A 25,543-nucleotide genomic window follows, 5' to 3' on the forward strand; every position below is an offset into this window, starting at 1 on the left:
ACTTGCACACTGCCAGGCTTGTGTTGCTGGGGATCTGGCGTATTAGCTGGGGTGGGTAGGCAAGGTGCACGGGGGCTGGAGGGGCAGGCTTAGCTCGCTTCTCCTTAGGTGATCCACTTCAGGAGGAGCCCTGTGGCAGCGGGAGGGAGTCAGATCCGCTGCCGGAGGTTTGGCTCCGCAGAAGCACAGAGTTGGGTGTTTGCGCGGAGCGAGCAAGTTCTCTGGCAGGAACTGGTTCCCTTTGGGATTTTGGCTGGGGGATGGGCGGGGGAGATGGCGCTGGCGCCTTTGTTCCCCGCCAAGCTGAGCTCTGCCGTCCGGGGGCTCAGCAGCTCTCCCTCCCTTTGTCCTCCAGCCTTCCTGCTTTCCGAGCAGAGCTGTTAACTTATGACCTCCCAGACGCTAAGTCGCGCTTGCTGTCGGAACACAGTCTGTCCGGCCCCTCCGCTTTTGCCAGCCAGACTCGGGGGCTCTGCTTGGTCGGTGAGCCGCCCCTCCGCCCCGGCTCCCTCCCGCCAGTCCGTGGAGCGCGCACCGCCTCGCCGCCCTTCCTACCCTCTTCCGTGGGCCTCTAGTCTGCGCTTGACTCCGGAGACTCCCTTCTGCTAATCCTCTGGCGGTTTTCTGGGTTCTTTAGGCAGGTGTAGGTGGAATCTAAGTGATCGGCAGGACGCGCTGTGAGCCCCGCGTCCTCCTATGCCGCCATCTTCCGGAACCCCCTTTTTTTAACTTTTTAAAACTTACTCATTTTTTATATTTGGAGAGAGCATGTACATATGGGAGAGGGGAAGAGAGAGAGTGAATCCCAAGCAGGCTCCACACTCAGCATGGAGCCTGATGTGGGGCTTGATCCCATGATCCTGGGATCATGACCTGAGCCAAAATCAAGCCACCCAGTCGTCCCAGGAATATAGTGTTTTAAAAGGACAGTTATAAATGAGACAGTAAAGTTTCTTGTTTGTCCATTCTAATTATACCAGGAACTGAGGTATTTGGTGGGTTTTTTCCTCAAAAAAAAAAAAAAAAAAAACATCTGTAAGCATTCAGCTCAATATAGGGCTGTTTTAAAATAAAAACTGAACATTGTATTCCTTTTCCTTTATTATTTTTTTTAATGTTTATTTTTGAGAGAGAGTGTGAGTGCGAGATGGGCAGAGTGAGAGGGAGACAGAATCCGAAGCAGGCTCCAGGCTCTGAGCTGTCAGCACAGAGCCCAAAGCAGGGTTCAAACTCATTAGCCTGGCTGTGAGATCATGACCTGAGCCAAAGTTGAAAGCTTAACCTACTGTGCCACCCAGGTGCCCCCCTTTTCCTTTATTTAAATATTTTTCTTTAGTGAGTTTTGCCTTTCTAGCTACTACAGATCCTGTTTTACATGCTAACTGCCTGAATTTTTTGTGTGTTTTACAGCTAGATAATAATACATTTTCTTTTCTCTTTTTCCTTGTGTATAAGGGAAAATTCCTTTCCTTACAGCAATAGGTTGGCCATTCTTTTGCAGAGTCTTGGCCCTCTGGCTCCAGCACTCTTTGCATACGGCACGTTCACAAAGGTATTTCTTGAGTCGCTTTGTTACTGTATTCTGAACATGGGCAGGTGCTGATTTGTCATCCCTGGAATTTTGGTTTTAACCAGAATCTTATAATACAAAATATTCCATGTTATATCCCTCTGTCCTTCAGTTCCTCACTGTATTGCCTTGCCTGATTGAAGATTTTGGTTGTTGCTGTTTTTACTGATTTGTTGTTGTTGACTTCACTGCTTTTTGTTTTTAGCACTTCTTCCCTTTAATTCAAGCATTTCTGTTATGTGGACAGTATTTCTAATTCATAAAAGGCAGTACAATGCAGTTTAAAACACTAAAGAAGTTAGAAGACATGGTTTCTCACTTAGGATATCTTTTTTCCTCCCTCCCCTTACCTGGATTGTCTTGTCCAGTCCCATGTTTTAGACTATATAGCCCAACTTCATTTCTGAGTTCCAGACATAAACACACACACACACACACACACACACACACACACACACACACGACATTTCCTTTCAGAAATCTACAAGGCATTTGCAACTTAACATGTCTAAAACAGAACTCTTTGTTTTTCTCCTAGAACCTGCTTCCTGTGTCACATCCCCGGTTCTTCCCCCATTTAGTAAATTATGTTATGATTCATGAGTTGCTCTCACCCCAAATTAGGAGCCATTTTGAACCCTCTTTTTCTCACATACCTCATCACACCCAACCCATCAACTTCCGACCACCTTCACTTCTACCTTGGTCCACGCTATTTGATATTTCAACAGTGGCCTTCCAGTTCATCTTCTTCTATTCTTGTTCCTTTACAATTTGTTTACAATAAGTGACCAGGGTGAACTTTTTAAAACATAAATGAGGGGTGCCTGGGTGACTCAGTCAGTTTAAGTGTCTGACTTCGGCTCAGGTCATGATCTCACAGCTTGTGAGTTTGAGCCCCGCATCAGGCTCTGTGCCTAGAACCTGCTTCCAATTGTGTGCCTCCCTCCTTCTCTGCCCCTCCCCCACTCACACTCTGTCTCTCTCTCCTTCAAAAATAAATAAACATTAAAAAAATAAAACATAAATGAGATCATATTGTGCCTTCAAACAAAACCCTCAAATGACTTCCTGTTACTCTTAAGAAAAAAGTCATCATTTTCTTTATTGCCTGCAGGGCCATTTATAATGTGGTTCCTGCCTTCTCTGACCTACTGCCTACCTTTCTGCTTGCTTGCTCTGCTCTAGACACGCTGGTCTCCTTGTTATTGATCTTGAGAAACAACAGATTTGTTCTCTCAGGATTATTGTCATTGCTATTCCTACTGCTTGAAATACTCTCACTGCAGAGTATATTCCGAATCCCTGTTTAAATACTGTATTCTCGGAGATGACTTTTCTCACTATTTTGATCTAAAATATGTGGCCCATGCACTTGCACCACCTCCAAAACTTTATCCCCTGCTCTGCTTTAGTTCTGAGTTTTTATTACCACCTGATATCACAGGATTTCTTTATTTCCTTGTTAATTGACAGCACTCCACCCTCACCCTGCCCCCACCTCTCCCTAGAATGTAAGCTCAGTGGAGCAGAGAATTTTCTGACTCATTTACTGTTAAATCTCTTGTACCAGGATATAGTAGGCACTCAGTACTTGAGTGACTGAAATAATTAGCTATATGACCTTGAGCAAATCAGTCTACCTCCCTACTTTGATTCCACACATATAAAACGAAGGAATTTGACTGGATAAGATCTCTGAAGAAGAGTATTTTAGACTGCAGATGACCAGTCATCTGGAATTGAAGGCAACCTCAAAGTCATTAAGTTAAAGCCTGCAATTTTTTAAAAATGGTTTTATCAAGGTCACATTGCTCAGGCCAGTGCTCTTTTCACATTACATAATAGCTCTGCTTCTGTACTCAAATCTGATTAGATCTCCCTCCATACCTTATTTACAGTTTTGACTAGTTTTAATTTTTAGGTTCTTGGCCTTCTTCCTATTTATTATGTGAGCCCTGTCTTCACATTTACAAATAATTGTTTTTCTTCAGTTATTCTTTTCTCACCATTCACTGAATATAAGCTGATATGATTTGAAGCATGCTTCTGAATGGTCTCATTCTTCCCCTTATCTTCCTCCACTTTTATAGGAACTTTCTCTTTTGTGAGTCAAAAGTATATAGTTATGGTTAAAATATATGTGTTAACTACTATGATAGATTTTTAAATCATGGAAAATAACTTTTGGAGCAAAATTAGACCTAATAAAAATTAGAGACTAGTCTCTAATTCCCCTAGAAAAATTTTCAAGAATAGTAGGATTACAGGGGTGCCTGGGTGTCTCAGTCAGTTAAGCATCCAACTCTTGATTTCGACTCAGGTCACGATCATACTAACCTTGAGATCAAGCCCCACCTTGGGCTGTGTGCTGACAATGCAAGCTTGCTTTGGATTCTCTCTCTCCTCTCTCTCTGGCGCTCCCCTGCTCACTCACTCGCTCTCTCAAAATAAATTAAAAACAACAACAACATTAAAAACAAAAAGATTAGGGGCGCCTGGGTGGCTCAATCAGTTAAACATCTCATTTGGGTTCAGGTCACGATCTCACAGTTTGTGAACTTGAGCCCCACATTAGGGGCTGCACTGTCAATGCAGAGCCTGCTTGGGATTCTCTCTCTGCCTCCCTCTCTGCCTGTTCCCTGCTTGTGCTTGCTCTGTCTGTCTGTCTATCTCTCAAAATAAATACATAAAGTTAAAAAAAAAAAGATTAATAGGGCTACAGGTTATTAGGATAAACCTTAGAATTTACCTAGTCTAATCCCTCAATTTTCACATGGGGAAATTTAACTGTATATAATAGCATTGGAAACACTGGAATAAACAAAGATAAATGGTTGTTTACTTCAGGACTTCTCAGAGCCTTTAATATATGAATATGCATGTGAATCTCCAAGGAGGAATTATAATAATATCCAATTGTATTTTACCACAGAATATCTTACTATGGATTATCTTTTAGTATCTTCTGGGACAGTAGTACCCATGTACCACATGTTTGAACATTTATTAGATGTCAAGTGCAGTTCTAAGTACTTTACATGTTTCAACTCATTTTACATACTGTCTGTATTCGTTTGTTCTTATTATGTGAAGATCTGTGTTCAAGAAATAATGTGCCATAGTAGAGAATATAAGGAAGTCACAAGATGTGTGTGTGTGTGTAAATGCTGAATATAAGTCCTGGGCATTGATTCATTTACAGCTCATCATCAAGTGTTCTATTTAGGTGATCATTGGTCTCTTTATATAACTTACTTTAGATACTTATGATATTCACTATACACTTTATTAAATACGAATATAACTTGGTATTTTCTTTTTTTTTTTTTCTTTTTTTTTTTTTTCTTTTTTAATATATGAAAAAATATGGAACGCTTCACGAATTTGCGTGTCATCCTTGCGCAGGGGCCATGCTAATCTTCTCTGTATCGTTCCAATTTTAGTATATGTGCTGCTGAAGCGAGCACAACTTGGTATTTTCTTAGAGCAATTCATTTGTAGAACATTTACTGGTATCTACCATAATCTAGATTTACACTGTATCTCATGAGCTTTTAACATTCCATTAATACGAGAGAAATTCTCGTGGTTAATATGTTTTGTAAATGTTGATTATATACATATGGTTTTCTCCACTTAAAAAAATTCCAGAATATTAGGAAAATATTATTGTAAAACATGCTAGGAAGAAAAACACACCTCCCCATCAGTATAACCAGTATTTGCATTTTTCTTTATATTTTTCTAACATTTAAAAAAATAATGTTTATTTATTGAGAGAGAGAGAGAGCAGAGAGAAAGACGCAGAATTCAAAGCAGGCTCCAGGTTCTGAGCTGTCAGAGGCACCTGGGTGGCTCAGTCGGTTAAGCCTCTGACTCTACCATTTTTTTAAAGATTTTATTTTTAATCTCTACACCCAATGTGAGGCTTGAACTTACAACCCTGAGATCAAGAGTCACATGCTCTACTGACTGAGCCAAGCTGGCACCCCTTTCTAACATTTTGGTAGCTACTGTAGAAATATATACTCTGTTGCCTCCAGCCAGTGAATCACACTTTTTGCTCTTGTCTACGTAGTTCTTTTCCTTGAATCGGGCTGGCTTTGTGACTTGTTTTTGATTAGTGGAATGCAGCAAAAGTGATTCTGTGTGACCTTGAGGCTAAGTCATAAGAAGCCTTGCCATTTTTTCCAGGTTTTCTTGAAATGCTTCCTGTGAGAGGAACGAACCTCTAGTAAGAAGTCAGCCTGCTCTGAAACCACAAAATGTGTGGAACTCCAAACTAGTCATAAGCTTATATGGTGAGGCTGCATGAAGGGAGGAAGAGGAGAGCAGGGAAAGGTCCCAGCCAGCCTCCCACCTTTCCCAGCAATCCTAACTGATATTCTACATGTTTGAGTGAAGAAACCATCTTATATGTATATCCATCTCAGTATTACGTTCAGATAGATGATGCAGTTAAATGACAAATGGGGCTGGAATTAACTGCAACTATGCAAGAACCCAAGTGAGAGTCACCCAACTGAGCCCAGTCAACTCACAGAACTGTCAGAGATAATAAGTACCTGTTTTAAGCTATTAAGTTTTGGTGTCTACACAAGAGTAGATAGCTAGAACAGTGCATAGTGATATGTAACAAAACACTAAAAAGTCATATTCGATATGTATGTAATATGTTACAGATATTATATGTAATTTTTAAATATAAATGGGAGGCCTGGGTGGCCCAGTGGTTGAGCGTCCAACTCTTGATTTCAGCTCATGTCCTGATCCCACAGGTTGTGAGTTTGAGTCCCATGTTGGGGCTGTTCACTGACAGCACAGAGCCTGCTTGGGATTCTCCCTCTCTCTCTGCCCCTCCTTCGCTTGCACGCTCTCTCTCAAAAAAAATATATATATAATATAAATATCATATTTGACACATTAGTCTACACCTGGTAGTGTACTAGAGGTTGCTCACACAGGCTCACAAGAGGCAGTTGTGTGCCTTTCTTCATGACTCCATAGTAAGTGAGTAGCTTGAAAGTGGCATGGTTGGTGTATTTACACTACAGACTTTGTAGATGCTACAAAACAGAGCTTACCTCCATCCAGAAAGCCAGTTGTTAAACATTCATAAGCATACCACTGTATCTTCCTTTTTTCACTTTACTTACGTTATCATTGTTGAATGGCTACTTATTTGGTTATTTTTTCTAGATACCTAACTAGAATGTATCTTTATTTAAACAATTTCCTATTATTGGTCTACTGTTCCTTTAGCGTGTATTTCTTGAAACAGAATTTGTCACTTAAAAGGTATACACATTACAATTTTTAGTAAGTACTGTGAGATTGTCTATCAGAAATATTATACTCATTTATATACTGCTCTTCCATGGAGATATTTCCTCATACCACACCCAACTCTTAGTTTTATATTTGGAATGCTCAGACTTAAAAAAATGAAGTTCTCTACTTTTATTCTTAAAAAATGTTTAATAGAGGGGCGCCTGGGTGGCTCAGTCGGTTAAGCGGCCGACTTCGGCTCAGGTCACGATCTCACGGTCCGTGAGTTCGAGCCCCGCGTCGGGCTCTGTGCTGACAGCTCAGAGCCTGGAGCCTGTTTCAGATTCTGTGTCTCCCTCTCTCTCTGCCCCTCCCCTGTTCATGCTCTGTCTCTCTCTGTCTCCAAAATAAATAAACGTTAAAAAAAAAAAATTAAAAATGTTTAATAGATATTCACACAGTTAAAAACCCAAAAGTTATATGAGTATATGGGAAAAAAAATCTCCCATTTATGCCTGTGTCTCCCAGCTACCCAGTGCCCTTCCCAAGGTAACTTGAATATTACAATGAATTTTTATATCCTTTCAGAGATGCTTATGCATGTACAAGCAGGTATATTCCTTTTTCTTTGTTCACTCAAATGGTAGGTACTATTCACATTTAACTATATATCTTGGAGACTAATACCTGAAGAGAAAAGGCTTCCTCAATATTTTTTATGACCTCATAATATGCCATTCACTGGATAAACACATTGTTTCTAATATTTTACTATTGCAAACAGTTTTTATATATCATTTCACATAAATGTGAATAAATCTGTACATAAACTTTTAAAAGAATTGCTTGATCAAGAGTATAATTTTTTAGATACAGTTGACATATGATATTATATTAGCTTCATAAAGTATATAATTTTGGTAAATATTACCAAATTGTCTTTTATAGAGGTGGTATGGATTTATATTCCTATCTCCAATATATGAGAGTATATTTCTCCACACATTTGCAAATGCAACATACTATCAGACTTGGATCTTAACCTATCTGATAGATTAAAAATGTAGAATTGTCATGTAATTTTAATTTTTTTAAACTGTGAGCCTAAGCTCGTATATTTGTATTTCATTTTTTATAAACTATCCATATCTTTTGCTAATTTTCCTTAAGTAGTAGACTTTTATCTATTTATAAAACTTATTTATTAATAAAATTAGTCCCCTTATCTGCCATACATTTGTAACAATTTTATACCAGCTTTTTTATTGTCTTTTGGCTTTATGGAAGTTATAGCCATGCAGAAATGTTGGGGTTTTATGAAGTCAGATTTATCTGTCTTCACTTTTATGGCTTGTAGATTTTGTGTTATAACTAGAAAGTCATTCTCCATCCTGAGAATTTAAAAGCTTTCATCTTGAACTTTGTGGTTTCTTTTTGGTTGTTTACTTTTTTTTTACATTTGAATTTTGATCTACTAGGAATTTATCCTGGTATGAGATATGGTGTGGCTTCAGTGCTATTTTTTTCCAAATACCTAACTAGAATCCACTTACTGAATAATTCATCTTTTCCAGATGACTTGAAATATCACATGTAATAAATAGTAAAACTATGCTTCCAGTATACACAATTATATTATAGCTCAATTCTACTTATTTCTTATTTATTTATTTATTTTTAATGTTTATTTTTTGAGAGAGAGAATGCAAGTGGGGTAGGGGCAGAGAGAGGGAGACACAGAATCTGAAGCAGGCACCAGGCTCTGAGCTGTCAGCACAGAGCCTGATGTGGGGCTCGAACCCACAAATTGCTAGATCATGACCTGAGCTAAAGTCAGATGCTTAACTAACTGAGCCACTCAGGGGCCCCTACATATTTCTTTTCTCTTTCAGTTTAGACTTGTGTGTTCTTCTATATGAACTTTAGAATCATCCTGTTTAATTCCCAGGTAACTCTGTTGGTATTTTTATTAGACTTGTGTTAAATTTAATGGCGAAATCAAGGAGAATTTGCATTTTTATAATAGTGATTGTTTCTAGCAAAGAACATGTTTTAAGAGGAGTATATTTTAAAGTTCTTCCAATATATCACTCATTTTTCTTATTAAATATATTCCTTCCTAGTTGTTTAGCTTTTTTTTTTTTTTAAACTGTGTTTGTACTTGTTTGCTAAGGCTGCCATAACAGTATACTATAGACTAGGCAGTTTAAACAACAAAAGTTTATTTTCTCACAGTTCTGGAGGCTGGAAGTCCAAGATCAAGGTATCAGCAGGGTTGGTTTCCTCTGAGAACTCTCTCTTTGTTTTGTGGATGATCACCCTCTTACCATTTCCTCACATGGCCTTTTCTAGTAGTCTTTTTTTTTTTTTTTTTTTAATATGGTCTTTTCTCACATGGTGCATCCTTGGTGTGTAGGTGTCCAAATTTCTTCTTGTGAGGACACCAGTCAGATTTGTTTAGGACCCACCCATATGACCTCATGTAACCTTAATTATCTTTTTAAAGGCTCTATCTCCAAATGAGTCATCTTATGAGGTACTGAGAGTTAAGACTTCAACATATGAATTTTAGGGCCTTTTTTTTTGCCTACTAACTGATTGTTATGTATGTATATATGAAAGTGATTTCTGTATTTTACCTTGTACCTTGCCACCTTATGATTTGTAATAATTTTTACCTTTCTCTTAGTTTTTCCAGGTATAAAATTATATTACTTATAAATAATAATTTTATCTCCTTTATAGTTTCTATACTCACAATTTGTTTCTTTGGTTGCAATCTGTTAGAACTGTTGAAACAAGGCTAAGAGTGATGGTATAGTACATATTCTTCTTGTATTCCTGACGTTAATGAGAATATTTAGTGGCTTCTGGCATTCCCATTAAGCATGATACTTTTAGATTGAGATAGAGTTATTAAAAAAATTTTTTTAACGTTTATTTTATTTTTGAGAGACAAAGAGCAGGAGCAGGATAGGGTCAGAAAGAAAAGGAGACACAGAATCCGAAGCAGGCTCCAGGCTCAGAGCTGTCAGCACAGAGCCCTACGTGGGGCTCAAACTCACAAACTGTGAGATCATGACCTGAGCTGAAGTTGGGTGCTTAACCGACTGAGCCACCCAGGCGCCTCAAGATAGTTATTTTGTTACTTTAAGAACTTATTCATCATCTCCATATTTTATTATAACTTTTTAAAAAACAAAAATGGATGTTCAATTTATCAAATGCCTTTGGCGTACACGAAAATGATTATGTATATTTTTCCTTTGATCCAGTGTGTTGAATTTATAAATTGGTTTCCTATTGAACCATCATTGTATTTTTGTACTTTGTATTTTGGTGATGGCATATTCTTTGAATTTGCTGTTGGATTCTGTTTGCATAAAAATTCATAAATGATACATATAGTTTTATTGTTTTATAGAGTCTGTTGAGTTAGGTACAACTTTATGCTTGCTTGTGGAATCAGTTAATATTTTACTATCATCTGTTTCAATTAATTTTCAAGTTTATTTGAATGGAATTGAGCAAAGTAATCTCTTAAAGCTATTTTAGTTTTGTTCTCTTTTTCTTAATGTTTATTTTGAGAGAGAGAGCATGTGCAAGCAGGGGAGAGGCAGAGAGGAAGAGAGAGAATTCCAAGAGAATCCCTCCCCCCAACACAGGTCTCAATCTCGCAAATTACACGAGCTCATGACCTGAGCCAAAAGCAAGAGGTTGATGCCTAACTGACTGAGCCACCCAGGTGCCGCATTTTTGTTCTTAATTGTAGCTGTGTGAATGCACGCATGTGCATGTGTATTTGCTGTTTTCTTCCCTTTGTTTGTTTCTTCTATTTTTATTAGTTTCTGTTCCTTAGTTTGCTTTATTGATAGATAATATAGTTAACATTCCTAGTTAGTCATTGATCTATTAAGGTGAATACAGTTCTTGTTCTGCAGAAATTTTAAGTTTTTAGTAATCAAAACTGTCAGTCTTTTCCTCTTATGGCTTCTTTCATGTTACTTTTTAATTTTTTTTTATTTTTTTAAATATTTATTTTGAGAGAGAGCACGTGAGCAGGGGGAAGGGCAGAGAGAGAGAGAAGAAAGAGTCTGAAGCAGGCATGGAGTCTGTCGTGGCTGCAATCTCACAAATTGTAAGATCATGGCCTGAGCCAAAATCAAGAGTAGGTCACTTAACTGACTGAGCCACCAGGTGCCCCTTAGTGTTACTGTTTTTAAAATGGCCTTCTGCACCATCATTATAAAAATGTTCTTCATTCTGTTCATACTTTTATGATTTGTTGTAATCCGTCTAGAATTTCCTTTTCTTATATGAAGTGACATCTAAATTATTTTGTTTCCAGATGGATTGCCAACCATCCCAAAATTATTTATTAAACAATATATGATCTTTTCCCCCATTTATTTGAAATACTTTTATTATATACTAAACTTTCAACATTCTATGAAAAATCCTATTGCTCTTTTTGGATTGTACCAAGTTTATAGGATTAATTTGGGGGATAATTGAATTGATATCTTTAAAACATTGCGTGTTTGCATGTAGAAACGTGAACTCTTTTTCTCTGTGTCCTTTGATAGAGTTTTATCATTTTCTTTGTATTTCTTGCTAGGTTTATTTCTAGATATTTTTTTAGTTTTTGTTTGCATTATAAATGAAATTGTTTTCATTATGTTTCTTCTCTGGTTATTGATGGTATATAAGAAAACATTTGATTTTTGTATGATCTTGCCTAACTTAGTTACTGAACCCTTTGATTCTCTTGGATTTTCTGGATAGTCTTTTGTCTCCTTGTTCCCAATATTTACAGTGTTTTTTTTTGTGTGTGTTGCTTCTGGCACGGCATCTTATTGAACTGACAAGAACTTCTGGAATGGTAGCCTTATTCTTTATAGTACCAAAGGACAAAACTAGGACAGGTGGCCAGAATAGCTGGAAGAGGGGGTGCCTGGGTGGCTCATTCGGTTAAGCGTCTGACTTCGACTCAGGGCATGATCTTGTGGTTTGTGAGTTCAAGCCCCATGTCGAGCTCTGTGCTGACCGCTCAGAGCCTAGAGCCTGTTTCCGATTCTGTGTCTCCCTCTCTCTGTGCCCCTCCCCTGTTCATGCTCTGTCAATAATAAATAAACGTTAAAAAGAATTAAGAAAAAAAAAGAATAGCTAGAAGAGGGAAGTGGGAAGAAGCAAGCTTGTATTTTATCATCAATACCACTGTCTAATTATATTCATACAGTAACTAGGTTGAAAGCAAATTAATTTGTTAGGTAAAGAATAAGACTAGATGACTTCTAAGTCTTAATGATAGTTGAGAGTATAAAGAGAGAATTGAGGAGTGACTTTAAGAACTCTTGTATAGAGGGTAGTGGGGGAGCAAAGGGTAGAAGAACAGGAGTAGGAAGTCAAGAAGAAAGTAATGAAAGTGAGAATGTAATGCCTTATTAGGAGAATAATCATGACTATACAGTGTTCTAGAAGCCAGGGGAGATAAAAGTTTTGTAAAATGTGAGATAGTCATCAATAACTGATGCTACATAGAAGTATTAAGAAAAAGTGAAACAGGGATGTCTGGCTGGCTCAGTTGGTAGACCATGCAACTGATCTTGATCTTGGGGTTGTGAGTTCAAGTGCCACATTGGGTATAGAGATTACTTAAAAATAAAATCTTAAACAACAACAAGCCGTTGTATTTTTTAATGAGGAGGTTATTTGTGATCTGCTTTAGCATCTCCATCTGCTTCTTAATTATAGTTCTTAACTATTCAGTAGTTTCTTTAATTTGTATTTTCATTTAGATTATCAGCTTGATGGAAACATTAATCAAACCTTACATCTGTTTTATAAGTCTCATGGGACTTTGAAAAGAATTATTCTTAGAGTGGTGGATGATCTATAAATATTTGCTGTTTGATTTTTTAGGTAAATCCTAAAGGAATCACACCTTAGTTCTAAGTTACAATTGTAATATAAGTGCTATGTTTTGAGCTTACCAGGCTACTATAATAAACATAAACATAAAATCTAAACATAAACATAAAATCACAGTTACAGATAAAACATAACAAAATTTCTAAATGAAATCAATATAAAAGACAAAATAAACTGATTTATATAATAGAAATGCAAACTGATGACCAGTGATTAAAAACATGGGCCTACTCAACCTCAGGTATGAAGAGGTCATTTGGTGTTCAGTTTCTGGGGAGTATTGAAAAGTATAAGTATCACATGGAAGTCAGAGGACCAGAACTAGGCTCACTGGTTAAAAATAAGAATTGGTGCACCAGTTGGTTAAGTGGACAGCTCTTCATTTCAGCTCAGGTCATGATCTCACGGTTCATGAGATCAAGCCCTATGTTGGGTTCTGCACTGACAATGCAGAGCCTACTTGGGACTCTCTCCCTTTCTCTCTCTGCCTCTTCCCTGCTCACACTGCCTCTCTCTCTTCCTCAAAATAAATAAATAAACATAAAAAAAAAAAAAAAAAAAAGGAATTGGAAATGGGGCTTCCCTGCTCCTGAAATGAAGTTTGTATAGTGATACCACCTGTCCCCTGAAGCTGTAGTTAATATAAAAATATTATCTATAGATGTGGGAGAGCGCCAGCACAGCCTTAAGACATTCAATATTTAAGCCAAACTGTAATGACTCCATACCTGAATCTCCAGTAACCAATAATACACAACCTGGTTTTTGATGAGGTCCCTGTGGGCACTGGTGAAGACAAACCAAAAGCCATAAGACAGGGTGAGATGAGGGAGAGAAGAAGGGAGAGAGAGAGAAAATTCTTACTCAAGATCTGCAAACTAAAATCCCAAAGTACAATTTTAAAAAAAAGGCCAAACCTAGAAAGCATATAACAAAATCAACAATCAGAAGATGGATTTGCTACCAGATGAAATGAAAGTAGTAAGATAATTTTTTAAAGACTTAAGAATAAGAATGTTTAGGATTCTCCAAAAGGTAAACAATATAAACCATTTAAAAGAATAAGAAATTATGATAAGTCAGCAGAAATGAAATAATAATAGACAAATAAGAACCAATTTTAAGACATCTTAGAATTGAATTTATGAAAATTAAATCAGTAGATAGAATGAACCCTAACATAAGACATGGTTGAAGAGGGAATTAGGGAAGAAGAAAGTTATTCTCAAGAGTTCACCCAGAATACAGAATATAGAGAGACATGCAATAGTAAAAAATTATGTAATGTAGTTAAGAACATGAAAAATAAGGATTGAGGAATTTCAGTATACATCTAATGGGAGTTCTAGAAGAAGAGGCCATAAGAATGGCTAAGAAGCAGTAACCAAAGACCTAATGTCTGAAAATTCTCCAGAAATGAAAACTTGGGTCCTTACATTAAAAGTACATTCTGCATACTAAGTAGAAGAAATAAAAATCACAATGAGAAACATTCAGTGCAACTACAAAGTGAAAAGGTTAAAGAAAAACTTAAAAGCTGCCAGAGAGAGGAAATAAATCTCTAAAACATTATCAGTTAACCTTCTCAACAGAAACAATAGAAACTAGAAGACAATGAACTAATGTTTTTAAAATGCTAAGAGAAACTTTACCCATCTATACCACCATTCAAGATTGAGGGCAAAATAAAGACATTTCAGGCAAAGACTAAAATAATTTATCGCTGCCATACCCTATCTGTAAGAATTTCTAAACGTCATCCTTTAGCATGAAGAAAAGGGAATCCAAAGGTAGGCATAGGGTGTACTTTTTGACAAAAAAGACTATTGTCTTTAGTATAACTAAAGATAATAAAAATAATTACTTTTGTAAAGGTTGCTTTGAATTTCTGGAAAATAATCCATAGTTGGCTAAAGTGTGCTAGGAGTATTCAAAAAGATGAAGGTGCTGATCGTTTTAGCTATAATTTTTTTAAATAAAATGAAGTATATTTTCTAAATGTATGTGTTTATTGAGTACCTACTATGTGCTGGCACTGGTCTAGATTCTGGGGATAAAACAGTGGAGAAAATAATCTCTTCATGGAGTGTATATTTTAGTGGAAGTAAACTGTATACTGCTTAAAAGAAACAGTATAACCCAAACAGACAGACTTGAATACATTGGTAGACAGGAAAGGATGCACCTGGAAAATCTATTGCTGTGATGAAGTGAAAAGCTGATGTGACAATATTAATCTCAGATAAGATACAGTTTAAGGTGAAGAGCATTAATAAGCAAAATGAGCAACTAGAGCATTATTGAATTTACATAACATCTAACAGAGGCTTGAAAGTGAAAACTGACAGGATTCGAAGAAAACTGATGAGTCCCTGTTTATGTGATCGATTTTGGCATACCTCTATTAAAACAGGTGAACAGAAAATTGAATGTATAGAAAATTTGAACGACAGAACTAATTGATATAGTACACAGAGGAGATTTTGTACCCAACAGAGAGTATGTGCTATTTTCGAGTACACAAGGAATACTTAGAAAAATCGTGTCCTAAATCACAAAGGAAGTCTCCAAAATTTAAGGTAACCAGAATAATATAGACCATGTTCTCTAACCACAATAATTAAAATTGAAACCAACAATAAAAAGAGATTTTTAAAAAGTCATATCAATAGAAACTAGAAAATGTACTTACAGATAACTCATAGGTTAAAGAGGAAGCTTGAAAACAGCCAGCAGGTAGGTAGAAGGAAGGGCTATAAAAGATAAGCACAAAAACTAATAAAATGGAGGGGGGGGATTAATACTTCCCTAATTTTATATTGTAATGATCAATGATAGGACTAACAGAATTGGCCAAGAAGAATATAGGTATTATATTTGAGGCTCTATTCCTACTCATGGCTTATTTTCTACATTAATAATCTTTTTCTTTAGAAGATACCATTGTGAGCTAATAAGAAAAATATAGGACTCAAAATACAAAATAGAAACTTAGTTGAAGAGTGTGTATCTTTTACATATAACAAAATTAACTGTAGAACTATGTAAGTGAAAATATCAAATTGTAGAATTACTTTACTGTTGTTTATTTAAAGGATTTATAATGGCCTTTGATAGAAAGTTTTTTCTATATATTTAAGGTATTTTTCTTTCTCTTGTAGGTTACTCAAATGAGTCGTCCAGACCTGATTCTCTTTCTGATGAAATACCTGATGGCTCTCATAGTTGGTATTCCCTCCATTTTTTGGGTTGGAAGCAAAAAGACATGCTTTGAATGGGCCAGTTTTTTTCATGGTCGTAGGAAAAAAGAGTAAGTTGAAATTATCACAGTGTTCACAAACCTCATATTCACATAAAAGTTTTACGTTGCTTATGTTAAAACACTTTGAATTTGGAGGATGTGTTTCGACATGATTATAACCTCAGCTGCTACCACTTAGCACAGTAGCATGTCAAAAGCTAAAAGTTTATTCTGACAACGTAGCCAAGTAGAACCAGACTTGAGGTCTATGCCTTACTAATTCAGAATATTTGAGAGAAAGCCAATCTTATTTTCAAAAATTTAAATTTTAACTAAAATTAACAAATTAATGCTTTTATATATATTATTATTTGATCTTCTCAGTATTCTTGTGAGTGCTGGTATGTATTATTTCTGTGTTACAGATGAGAAAACTGACACAGAGAGGTTAAATGCTTGGGCCAAAATCACAGGTATTAGGTTAGACTTTCCTTTTCAGTTGCCCATTATTCTTCCAAGTATACCAGAAATGATATAAAGAGATAACATGTTATTCCATTATGATAAAGTATATGTTAAAGCCAAAACAGATGATATTAAATGCATTATAAAATGATAATGAAATACATTAAAGAAATTATTTTAAATCATTGTTGGCCACACTGCATATTAGAATGTCATGGTAAAATATATTTACAGCATCTTTAATCATAAAGCAAAAGGAAAACAAGACTACAGTATTCACAAAGGAACAAATCATTTCAAACTTTTATTCAGTCTAAATCTTACATGTATACTATACCTGAATTATCACAAATTCTGAGTTGAGTCTGTATGCTTATGATTTTACCTAAACTAAGGGCCATGGAAAATGGGTTTTGGGAGAAGGTTTGTGAAGCTCTTAAGGTTATATTTAAAATGTTGTGCCTTGGGGTGCCTGTGTGGCTCAGTCGGTTGAGCATCGACTTTGGCTCAGGTCATGATCTCATAGCTCGTGTGTTCAAGCCCTGAGTTGGGCTCGTGTGCTGACAGCTCAGAGCCTGGGGCCTGCTTTGGATTCTGTGTCTCCCTCTCTCTCTCTGCCCCTCCCCAACTCACACTCTGTCTCTCTCAAAATAAATAAACACTAAAAAAAATTTTTTTAATGTTGTGCCATACATGGGTTAATGTACTTTTCCCGTACAACTTAAAATGCCTCATTAACAAAATCTGTATTTTCTTAAGTACAGTAATTAGGCGTTACTATTACACAGATTAGATTGAGATAAAAATGCACAGTTTTAAAATGTACATTTCTGGGGCGCCTGGGTGGCGCAGTCGGTTGAGCGTCCGACTTCAGCCAGGTCACGATCTCGCGGTCTGTGAGTTCGAGCCCCGCGTCAGGCTCTGGGCTGATGGCTCGGAGCCTGGAGCCTGTTTCCGATTCTGTGTCTCCCTCTCTCTCTGCCCCTCCCCCGTTCATGCTCTGTCTCTCTCTGTCCCAAAAATAAATAAAAAACATTGGGGAAAAAAAAAATTTTAAATGTACATTTCTTATTACTATATCTGAGACTGCTACTAGTGATATCAGATAATGCATTTCTCCTTTAAGTAACAGTTTCACAGAGCAGAGAAGGAAAGAAGGGGAAAGAGTTATTCAACAATAACAACAAAAACCTATTTCCTGGGCATTCATTTTTTTAAGAAAGTCTTTATAGAATGCTTACTATGTGCCATGAACTATGTTGCAACACCAGGGATGCAGCAGCAAACAAATAGGCTGAGTCCCTGCTTTCATGGAATATCTGTCCCTATGGGATTTACTGTGACTTATGTGTATATTCTTTGAAATTTTTAAATATATTTTAATCACACTAAGAGATAATACTGAGGAAAGGTCTTGTATTAAACATTTCTGGTCACCTCTGGACCTTATACAAACAGTTCTGTAATAGGGTTATATTAGAAAGTCTAGGTAGAACTAAACCCAAGCTACTCTTATGGAGAATTATCTTAATTATTTGGGGGATCCTGGTTGGGCCAGAATCATTTTGAAACTGGTCAGAACTCCCAAGACCCTTCTATTTGGTTTTCTGTGACCATGGATCCCCACCTAACAAAGCCATTGTAATCCTCCAAGCCAGGACCGTGCCCTGGGCTAGAGGGCAGCTCCTTATGCTGGAGCTCACGGGTATGAGCATCCCATAGCTATTTCTAACATGTGTCTTCTACTTTAGCCTTGAGAAATAACTGTAGAGTAATCGTAATAATGGTTACCAATTAATTGAGCACATTTAGTATTCTAAGCACTGTTCTAAACATTGTATATATTATTAAACCATTTAATCCTTCAAAAAGCCTTGTAAGAAAGATCATCATTTTACAAATAAGGAAACTGAGGCATGGATTCAGGGTTTCATAGTGAATGCTAGAATTGAGATTCAGAACCAAGCATTCTGACTCTTGGCTCTAGTCTTTGCTCTCAACCTCTTTGTTATGTACTGTGCTACAAAGAGACTAGTTTCTAAAATTGTGCTAATCAAATTAGTGTTTTCCCTCTAAGTGAAGCCACACTTAAGGTTGTGCTTATACTAGTAATGCTGACACTGATTGAAATATTTTTAGAAATCTTCTTTTGGAATTATCTGGATCATATCACCTAATTTCTCTGTAAAATGAGGGGACAAACCTTTACCATTTCAAGGTGGATTAAATTTTTGGCATAACCAGATGTCAGTTTGAACCAAGTTTTAAAAATAAGTTTAGAAAATAAAGTCAGCAATCAAGGCTGACTTGGGATTTATGAATATATGAGTAGGGCCTCTGATGAAGGAGAAACAAATACTGTTTGTTTTTTTCAGCTATCTTTGACTTGTTCTTTCTTCTATCCAGTTTTGCTATCTTTGACTTGTTCTTTCTTCTATCCAGTTTTTGACACTTTGTTTCCAGGGTGTGTGTGTGTGTGTGTGTGTGTGTGTGTGTGTGTGTGTGTGTCTGTCTCTCTCTCTGTCTCTCTCACACACACACACACACACACACACACACACACACACACGCACACACACATATGTTATGTTTTATCATTAAGTTTGATCCTCGACTGTTGGTTTTATTGCGTGACTTTTGGAAGTTCTCTAATCCTTTAGAACCTCAGATTTTTCATCTATAAAATAGAGATCACAGTATTTATTCTTAATAGATACCTATTCATAACAGATAACTCATACTCTCTTAGAGATACCCTCTTAGGACATTGATCTCCATAATAAAATAAAAACATTATTAAGAAGGATCAAAGGAGAGTGTATGTAAAATACCTGGCACAGTGTGGGTACTCAACAGATATTTGCCTTCCTTTAGCCCTTTTACCTCACTGCTAAAACAGTAACAGTAACAACAATCCTTTTGTAATCTGAAAACTTAGAATATATGCACTCTTTTAAAAAAAATTTTTATTCATTCATTTTATTCATTTTTTAAAATTTTATTCATTTTTATTTTGAGAGAGAGAGAGACCGAGCATGAGCAAGGGATGGGGGAGACATAGGGGGACACACAGAACCCGAATCAGGCCCCAGGCTCTGAGCTGTCAGCACAGAGCCCCACATGAACCCATGGCTCGAGCCCCACAGCTCAAACCCATGAACTGCGAGATCATGACCTGAGTTGAAGTCGTACGCTTAACTAACTGAGCCACCCAGGCGCCCCTAGAATATATGCACTTTGTTAATGTATGATCCAGTCTTTATATGTTAGAGTTTTGTTTTTTTCATGAAATTGTTTATCTAATTTTAATTTAAACGTCTGATTCTCATAGTTGCTTGTTTACATAAACTGACACTGATCTTTGCAACTATTTCACTGGCTCTTCTTATCAGTTTAATTACTACTTTATCATTATAAATAAATGTTTTTAACCTTTTCATAGCAGTTAAAAACTTTTGCTCTTGACAGTAATTCATCTCCTTAAATTTTTTTTCCTTGAGGCTTTAATCTATCCGGTAGTTAATTTTATGTTCACTTAATTTTTCATATGTTTTGTTTTAATTATGACCAATCATGTTTAATCTAGCACTGAACAACTGCTTTACCATAAAACCAACTTGTAGCCTAAAAACAACTGTTGTAACTTACAAGTTCAAAAAATATCTGTGTTACAGTGAGGCCTCTGATACATCCATAAACCATGCAAGAACAAATTTCTCTACTTTATTATAAAATCTTTTATAATATTTCAGTGTGATTGAGAATCATAAATTTCTTTTTTTTTTTTAGTTTACTTATTTATTTATTTTGAGAAAGAGAGAGAGAGAGAGAGAGAGAGAGAGAGAGAGAGAGAATCCCAAGCAGGCTCTGTGCTCCTCTGCCTCACAAACTGTGAGATCATAACCTGAGCTGACATCAAGAGTTGGACACTTAACTGACTGAGCCACCCAGGCACTCCTAGAATTATAAACTTCTTTAATTGAAAGGAACCTTTTAGAAATGATAAAATTGTATAGCTTCATTTCATAGATGACGAAAATGAAAGAAAGGGAATAATGACTTGCTTAAGATCGTGTATTTATTGAACTAAAATCCTGATTTCCTTATTTTGATTCAGGCTTCTTTCCATCATACCACTTTAGAGTACAGATTGATAGGGATTTTTGTTGTATTCTTTCCTCTGTCAACGATGTTACCTTATATCTCTGCTAAAGACATTATTTGAAGAGCAATTAATTTCAAGAATAATGTCAGTATGTCACCAAAGTGTTGTTTATTGGTCTATGGGAATGTTAGTCTGTATCTTAAACTTAGTATTTTGTTTTCTAGGATAGTGAATGAGAGCCGACAGGTACTACAGGAACCTGATTTTGCTCAGTCTCTCCTGAGGGATCCAAATACTCCTATTATAAGAAAATCAAGGGGAACTTCCACTCAAGGAACATCCACACATGCTTCTTCAACCCAGCTTGCTATGGTGGATGATCAGAGAAGCAAAGCAGGGAGTGTCCACAGCAAAGTAAGCAGCTACCACGGCAGTCTCCACAGATCCCGTGATGGCAGGTGAGTTTTATTGGAAGCTTAGTTTATTTCATAAGTTGAATTAGTCACACAACTTAAGAATGAAGAGTAGCCAAATCTGAAATAGAAGTTGGACATCATTTGTATTTTTTAAAAAAAATTTTAATTGAAGTATAATTAACATAGAGTGTTATGTTACTTTCAGGTGTGCAATATAATGATTCAACAGTTCTATACATTATTCAGTGCTCATCATAAAAACTATAGTCTTAGTCTGTTTCACCCATCTTAAAGAATTTAAGAATCTTTTTTTGTCTCTTTTTTCTTTGTTCATTTATTTTGCTTCTTAAATTCCAAATGTAATGTGAGTGAAATCATATGGTATTTGTCTTTTTCTGTCTGACTTATTTTACTTAGCATTATACCCTCTAGGTTTATCCATGTTGTCACCGATGGCAAGATCTTTTTTATGGCTGAGAGTAATGTTACCCCCTTTTATTTTTTAAAGTTTATTTATTTATTTTGAGAGAGAGAGAGGAAGGTTGAGCGGGAGGAGAGAGAGAGAGAGAGAGAAAATGAATCCCAAGCAGGCTCTACACTCTGCATGGAGACTGACATGGGGCTTGATCCCACAAATGAGATCATGACCTGAGCCAATATCAAGAGTTGGATGCTTAACCAACTGAGCCACCCAGGTGCCCGTATTCCCTTTTTTGTATATACCACATCTTCTTTTTTATTTTATTTTTTATTTTTTTTTAAGTTTATTCATTTTTGAGAGAGAGAGAGAGATGGAGCGTGAGCAGGGAAGGGACTGAGAGAAAGAGGGGGAGACAACAGAATCTGAAGCATGCTCCAGGCTTGGCGCTGTCAGCACAGAGTCCGACTTGGGCATTGAACCCATGAACCATGAGATCATGACCTGAACCAAAGTCAGACACTTAACCGACTGAGCCACCCAGGCGCCCCTATATACCACATCTTATTTATCCATTCATATATGGGTGGACATTTGGGTTGCTTCCATATCTTAACTATTGTAAATAACGCTGCAGTAAACATAAGGGTGCATGTATCTTTTCAAACTCGTGTTTTCATTTTCTTTTGGTAAATACCCACTAGTGGGATTACTGGATCATATAGTAATTCTATTTTACATTTTGTGGGGAACCTCCATACCGTTTTCCACAGTAGCTGCACCAGTTTGCATTCCCACCAATAATGCACTAAGGTTCCTTTTTCTCTACATCTGCACCAACATTTGTTATCTTGTGCCTTTTTTATTTTAGTCATTCTGACAGGCATGTAGTGATATCTCATGGTTTTGATTTGTATTTCCCTGATGATTAGTGATGTTGAGCATCTTTTCATGTGTCTGTTGGCCATCTATGTATCTTCTTTGGGAAAATGTCTAATCAGGTCCTCCGTTCATTTTTTAATTGGATTATTTGTTTTTCTGGTATTGACTTGTGTAAGTTCTTGATATATTTTAGATACTAACTCCTTATTGGATATATCATTTGCAAATATCTTCTCCCACTCAGTAGGTTGCCTTGTTGCTTATTGACAGTTTCCTTCACTGTGCAAAAGCTTTTTATTTTGGTGTAGTCCCAATAGTTTAATTTTGCTTTTGTTTCCCTTGCCTGAGGAGACAGATCTAGAAAAATGTTTCTCTGGCCTATGTTCAAAACATCCAAATTGGTACTGAAGAATAAAACTTAACACTATGTGCAGATGACATGATGGTATATAGAGAAAACCCTAAAGACTCCACCAGAAAACTGTAAGAACTGATACATGAATTCAGTAAAGTCACAGGATAGAAAATTAATATACAGAAATCTGTTGCATTTCTTTACATTAATAATGAAGTAGCAGAAAGAGAAATTCAAAAAACAATCGCATTTACAACTGCACCAAAAATAAATACCTAAGAATAAATCAAAGAGGCAAAAGACCTATATTCTGAAAACTATATAACATTGATGAAATAAATTAAAGAGGACATAAAAAATGGAAAAATATTCCATGATTAAGTTTTGGAAGAACCAATATTATTAAAATGTCCATACTACCCAAAACAATCTACAGATTTAATGCAATCTTTGTTAAAATACCAACAGTAGTTTTCACAGAACTAGATCAAATAATCCTAAAATTTGAGTGGAACCACAAAAGTTCTGAATAACCAAAGCAGTCTTGAGAAGGAAGAACAAAGTTGTAGGTAGCATAATCCCAGATTTCACAATATACTATAAAACTGTAGTAATCAAAACAAGACGGTACTAGGACAAAAATAGACACATCGATAGTCCAAAAATAAACCCACACATATGTGGTCAATTAATCTATGACAAAGGAGGTAAGAATATACAATGGAGAACAGACAGTCTCTTCAACAAATGGTGTTGGGAAAACTGGACTTTTTGTAATAGGCAAAAGAATGAAACTGGACCACTTTCTTATACCATACACAAAAATAAATTCAAAATGGGTGAAAGACCTAATGTGAGACCTGAAACCATAAAATTCCTAGAAGTTGGACATTATTAAGCTTTTAAACTTTGCTAGGTATGGTTGCCCTGGATTGTGTCCATCAGACTTAAAGCCGCTCAGAGGAGTTTAGAATTTAGACCTGATGCAGTAAACAAATAATGGAGGCATTGAAGGGTTTTGAGCAGGGAGAAGGTCAGGGTGAAAGTAGATATTTTAGTAAGATATATTTAGCAAGCAATTACAGAATGCATACTATGTTAAACACTATGCTAGACTCTGGGAATAAGATGATTTAGGTATAATCTTTGTTCTTAATAAGCTCAAGAAAGATAGTGTAGTCAGTATTAGTGCTGTAGTTAAAAACATGAGGTCTGGAATGAAAATGCTCGGTTTCCTCATTTGTACAATGGAAATAGAAATATCTGCCCCTTTAGGAATGTTGTAAAGAGTAAATGAGATAATATGGGTAATTGCTTGGAACAGTGCTTATCTCAGTAGATACCTGATATCAACTTCTGTTACTGTAAATGAACAAGTAAAGTAAAATATAAGTATGATGGCAGAGTACAGAACTTGGCAAACTTTTTCTATAAAAAGCCACTTAGTACATATTTTAGGCTTTGTGGGTTGAGCACACGGTCTCTCTTGCAGCTATTCATTTCTGTTGTAGCATGAAAGTAGCCATAGAAAATGTGTACAGTCAAATGGAAACAGCTTTTCCTTTTTATTTATTTGTTTTTCAATTAAGCTTTATTTATAGAAATAGGAAGAGCCAGAGTTGGCCACTGAGCCAGTTTGCCAACCCATTTTGTAGGAGCAGTAGTGGCATGGAGGAGGGAGTGAATCTGGTCGGGGACAGGGTCAGATAGCTTCACAGAGAATCTTTGAGAGAAGGCTGGATGTGTTTTTCAAATTAGATGATGGAGACACCAGAATTAGAAACTTCTTAGGACTTGGGGCCTGGGTGGCTCAGTTGGTTAAGCTCCGACTTGGACTCAGATCATGATCTCATGGTTTGTGAGTTCGAGCCCTGCATTGGGATCTCCGCTCTCAGCACATAACTGGCTTTGGATCTTCTGCTCCCTCTCTCTGTGCACCTGCCCCACTCATGCATGTGTTCTCTCTCTCTCTCTCTCAAAAATACATAAACATTTAAAACAACACAAATTAAAAAAAAAAAGAAACTTCTTAGGAGCTTTGCAATAATTCGGTTGGGAGTTGATGAAGGCTTATATTAGGAGAGTAGTTGCAGTGGGAAGAGAGGAAGAGCTGATTTGAAAAATATGTAGAAAGAAGAAATGATAGTAGTTGATTACACATTAATAACAGCTGGATAGAAGAAATGTGCCAAAAGGTCTTTTGTTTATTTGGTTTTGTTTTTTTTGTTTTTAAGATTTCTAGTTTAGGAAACTGAAAGAATGAAAATTCTAATGCCTGAAATGGAAAGCAGGCTATGCTCACTTTAAGACAGTTTAAGCCCCTGGGTGGCTCAGTTGGTTAATCATCTGACTCTTGATTTCAGCTCAGATGGTTCATTTTGTGGTTCGTGGTTCAAGCCCTGCATTGAGCTCTGTGCTGACAGCTCGGAGCCTGCTTGAAATTATCTTTCTCTGCCCCTCCCCTGCTTGTGTTCTAAATAAATAAACAAACTTTTAAAACTTTTTTACATTCAAAAAAAAATTTTTTTTAATAAATAAATAAAATACCTGTTTCTACAACTGTCTTATATCCTTCAATCTCATTCTAGCCTTTCTCCCAGTCTTCTCTGTCCTCTGAGCATAGGTCATGATTCTTATATGTACTCTTTTAAACCTCTGGTTTTTTCTTTCAACTTGCTTTCTTTTGCCTTTTAACTTGGTCCGCTACTCTATGTTTAAAAAAAAATAGCAGTGTCTTTGTGATATTTTTTCTATCTTTTATCCATTTCTTTTTTCTTTTCCTGCCAAATTTTTTAAATGAATATTTTGAATATTTCATTTCATATATATCCAGTCTTTTTTTTTCTTCTTACCCACTTAAACTGTACTTTCTAACATCACCAATGACCT

The 25,543-nt window shown here is 36.4% G+C and overlaps 1 protein-coding gene and 1 non-coding gene across 5 annotated transcripts in view; one reads left to right on the forward strand and one right to left on the reverse strand.

The window, feature by feature from the left end:
- FZD3 (frizzled class receptor 3) overlaps positions 1-25,543 on the forward strand; it is a 103,118-nt gene that overhangs the window by 67,810 nt on the left and 9,765 nt on the right. For all 4 annotated transcript variants that reach the window (XR_006201606.1, XM_042934954.1, XM_042934956.1 and 1 more), the window contains 2 exons: positions 15,934-16,082; positions 20,808-21,041. Coding sequence is in view for 3 of the 4 variants with exons in the window: in XM_042934954.1 (XP_042790888.1) it covers positions 15,934-16,082; positions 20,808-21,041 (383 nt within the window). In the remaining variant the exon portion in view is untranslated. The remainder of the gene's footprint in view (positions 1-15,933; positions 16,083-20,807; positions 21,042-25,543) is intronic.
- On the reverse strand, positions 4,934-5,040 carry LOC122218732. Its single transcript, XR_006202065.1, has one exon. It is a non-coding gene; the product is annotated as a U6 spliceosomal RNA (small nuclear RNA).

The sequence above is a fragment of the Panthera leo genome, chromosome B1 (genome assembly GCF_018350215.1).
Source record: "Panthera leo isolate Ple1 chromosome B1, P.leo_Ple1_pat1.1, whole genome shotgun sequence".
NCBI classification, from domain to species: Eukaryota; Metazoa; Chordata; class Mammalia; order Carnivora; family Felidae; genus Panthera; species Panthera leo.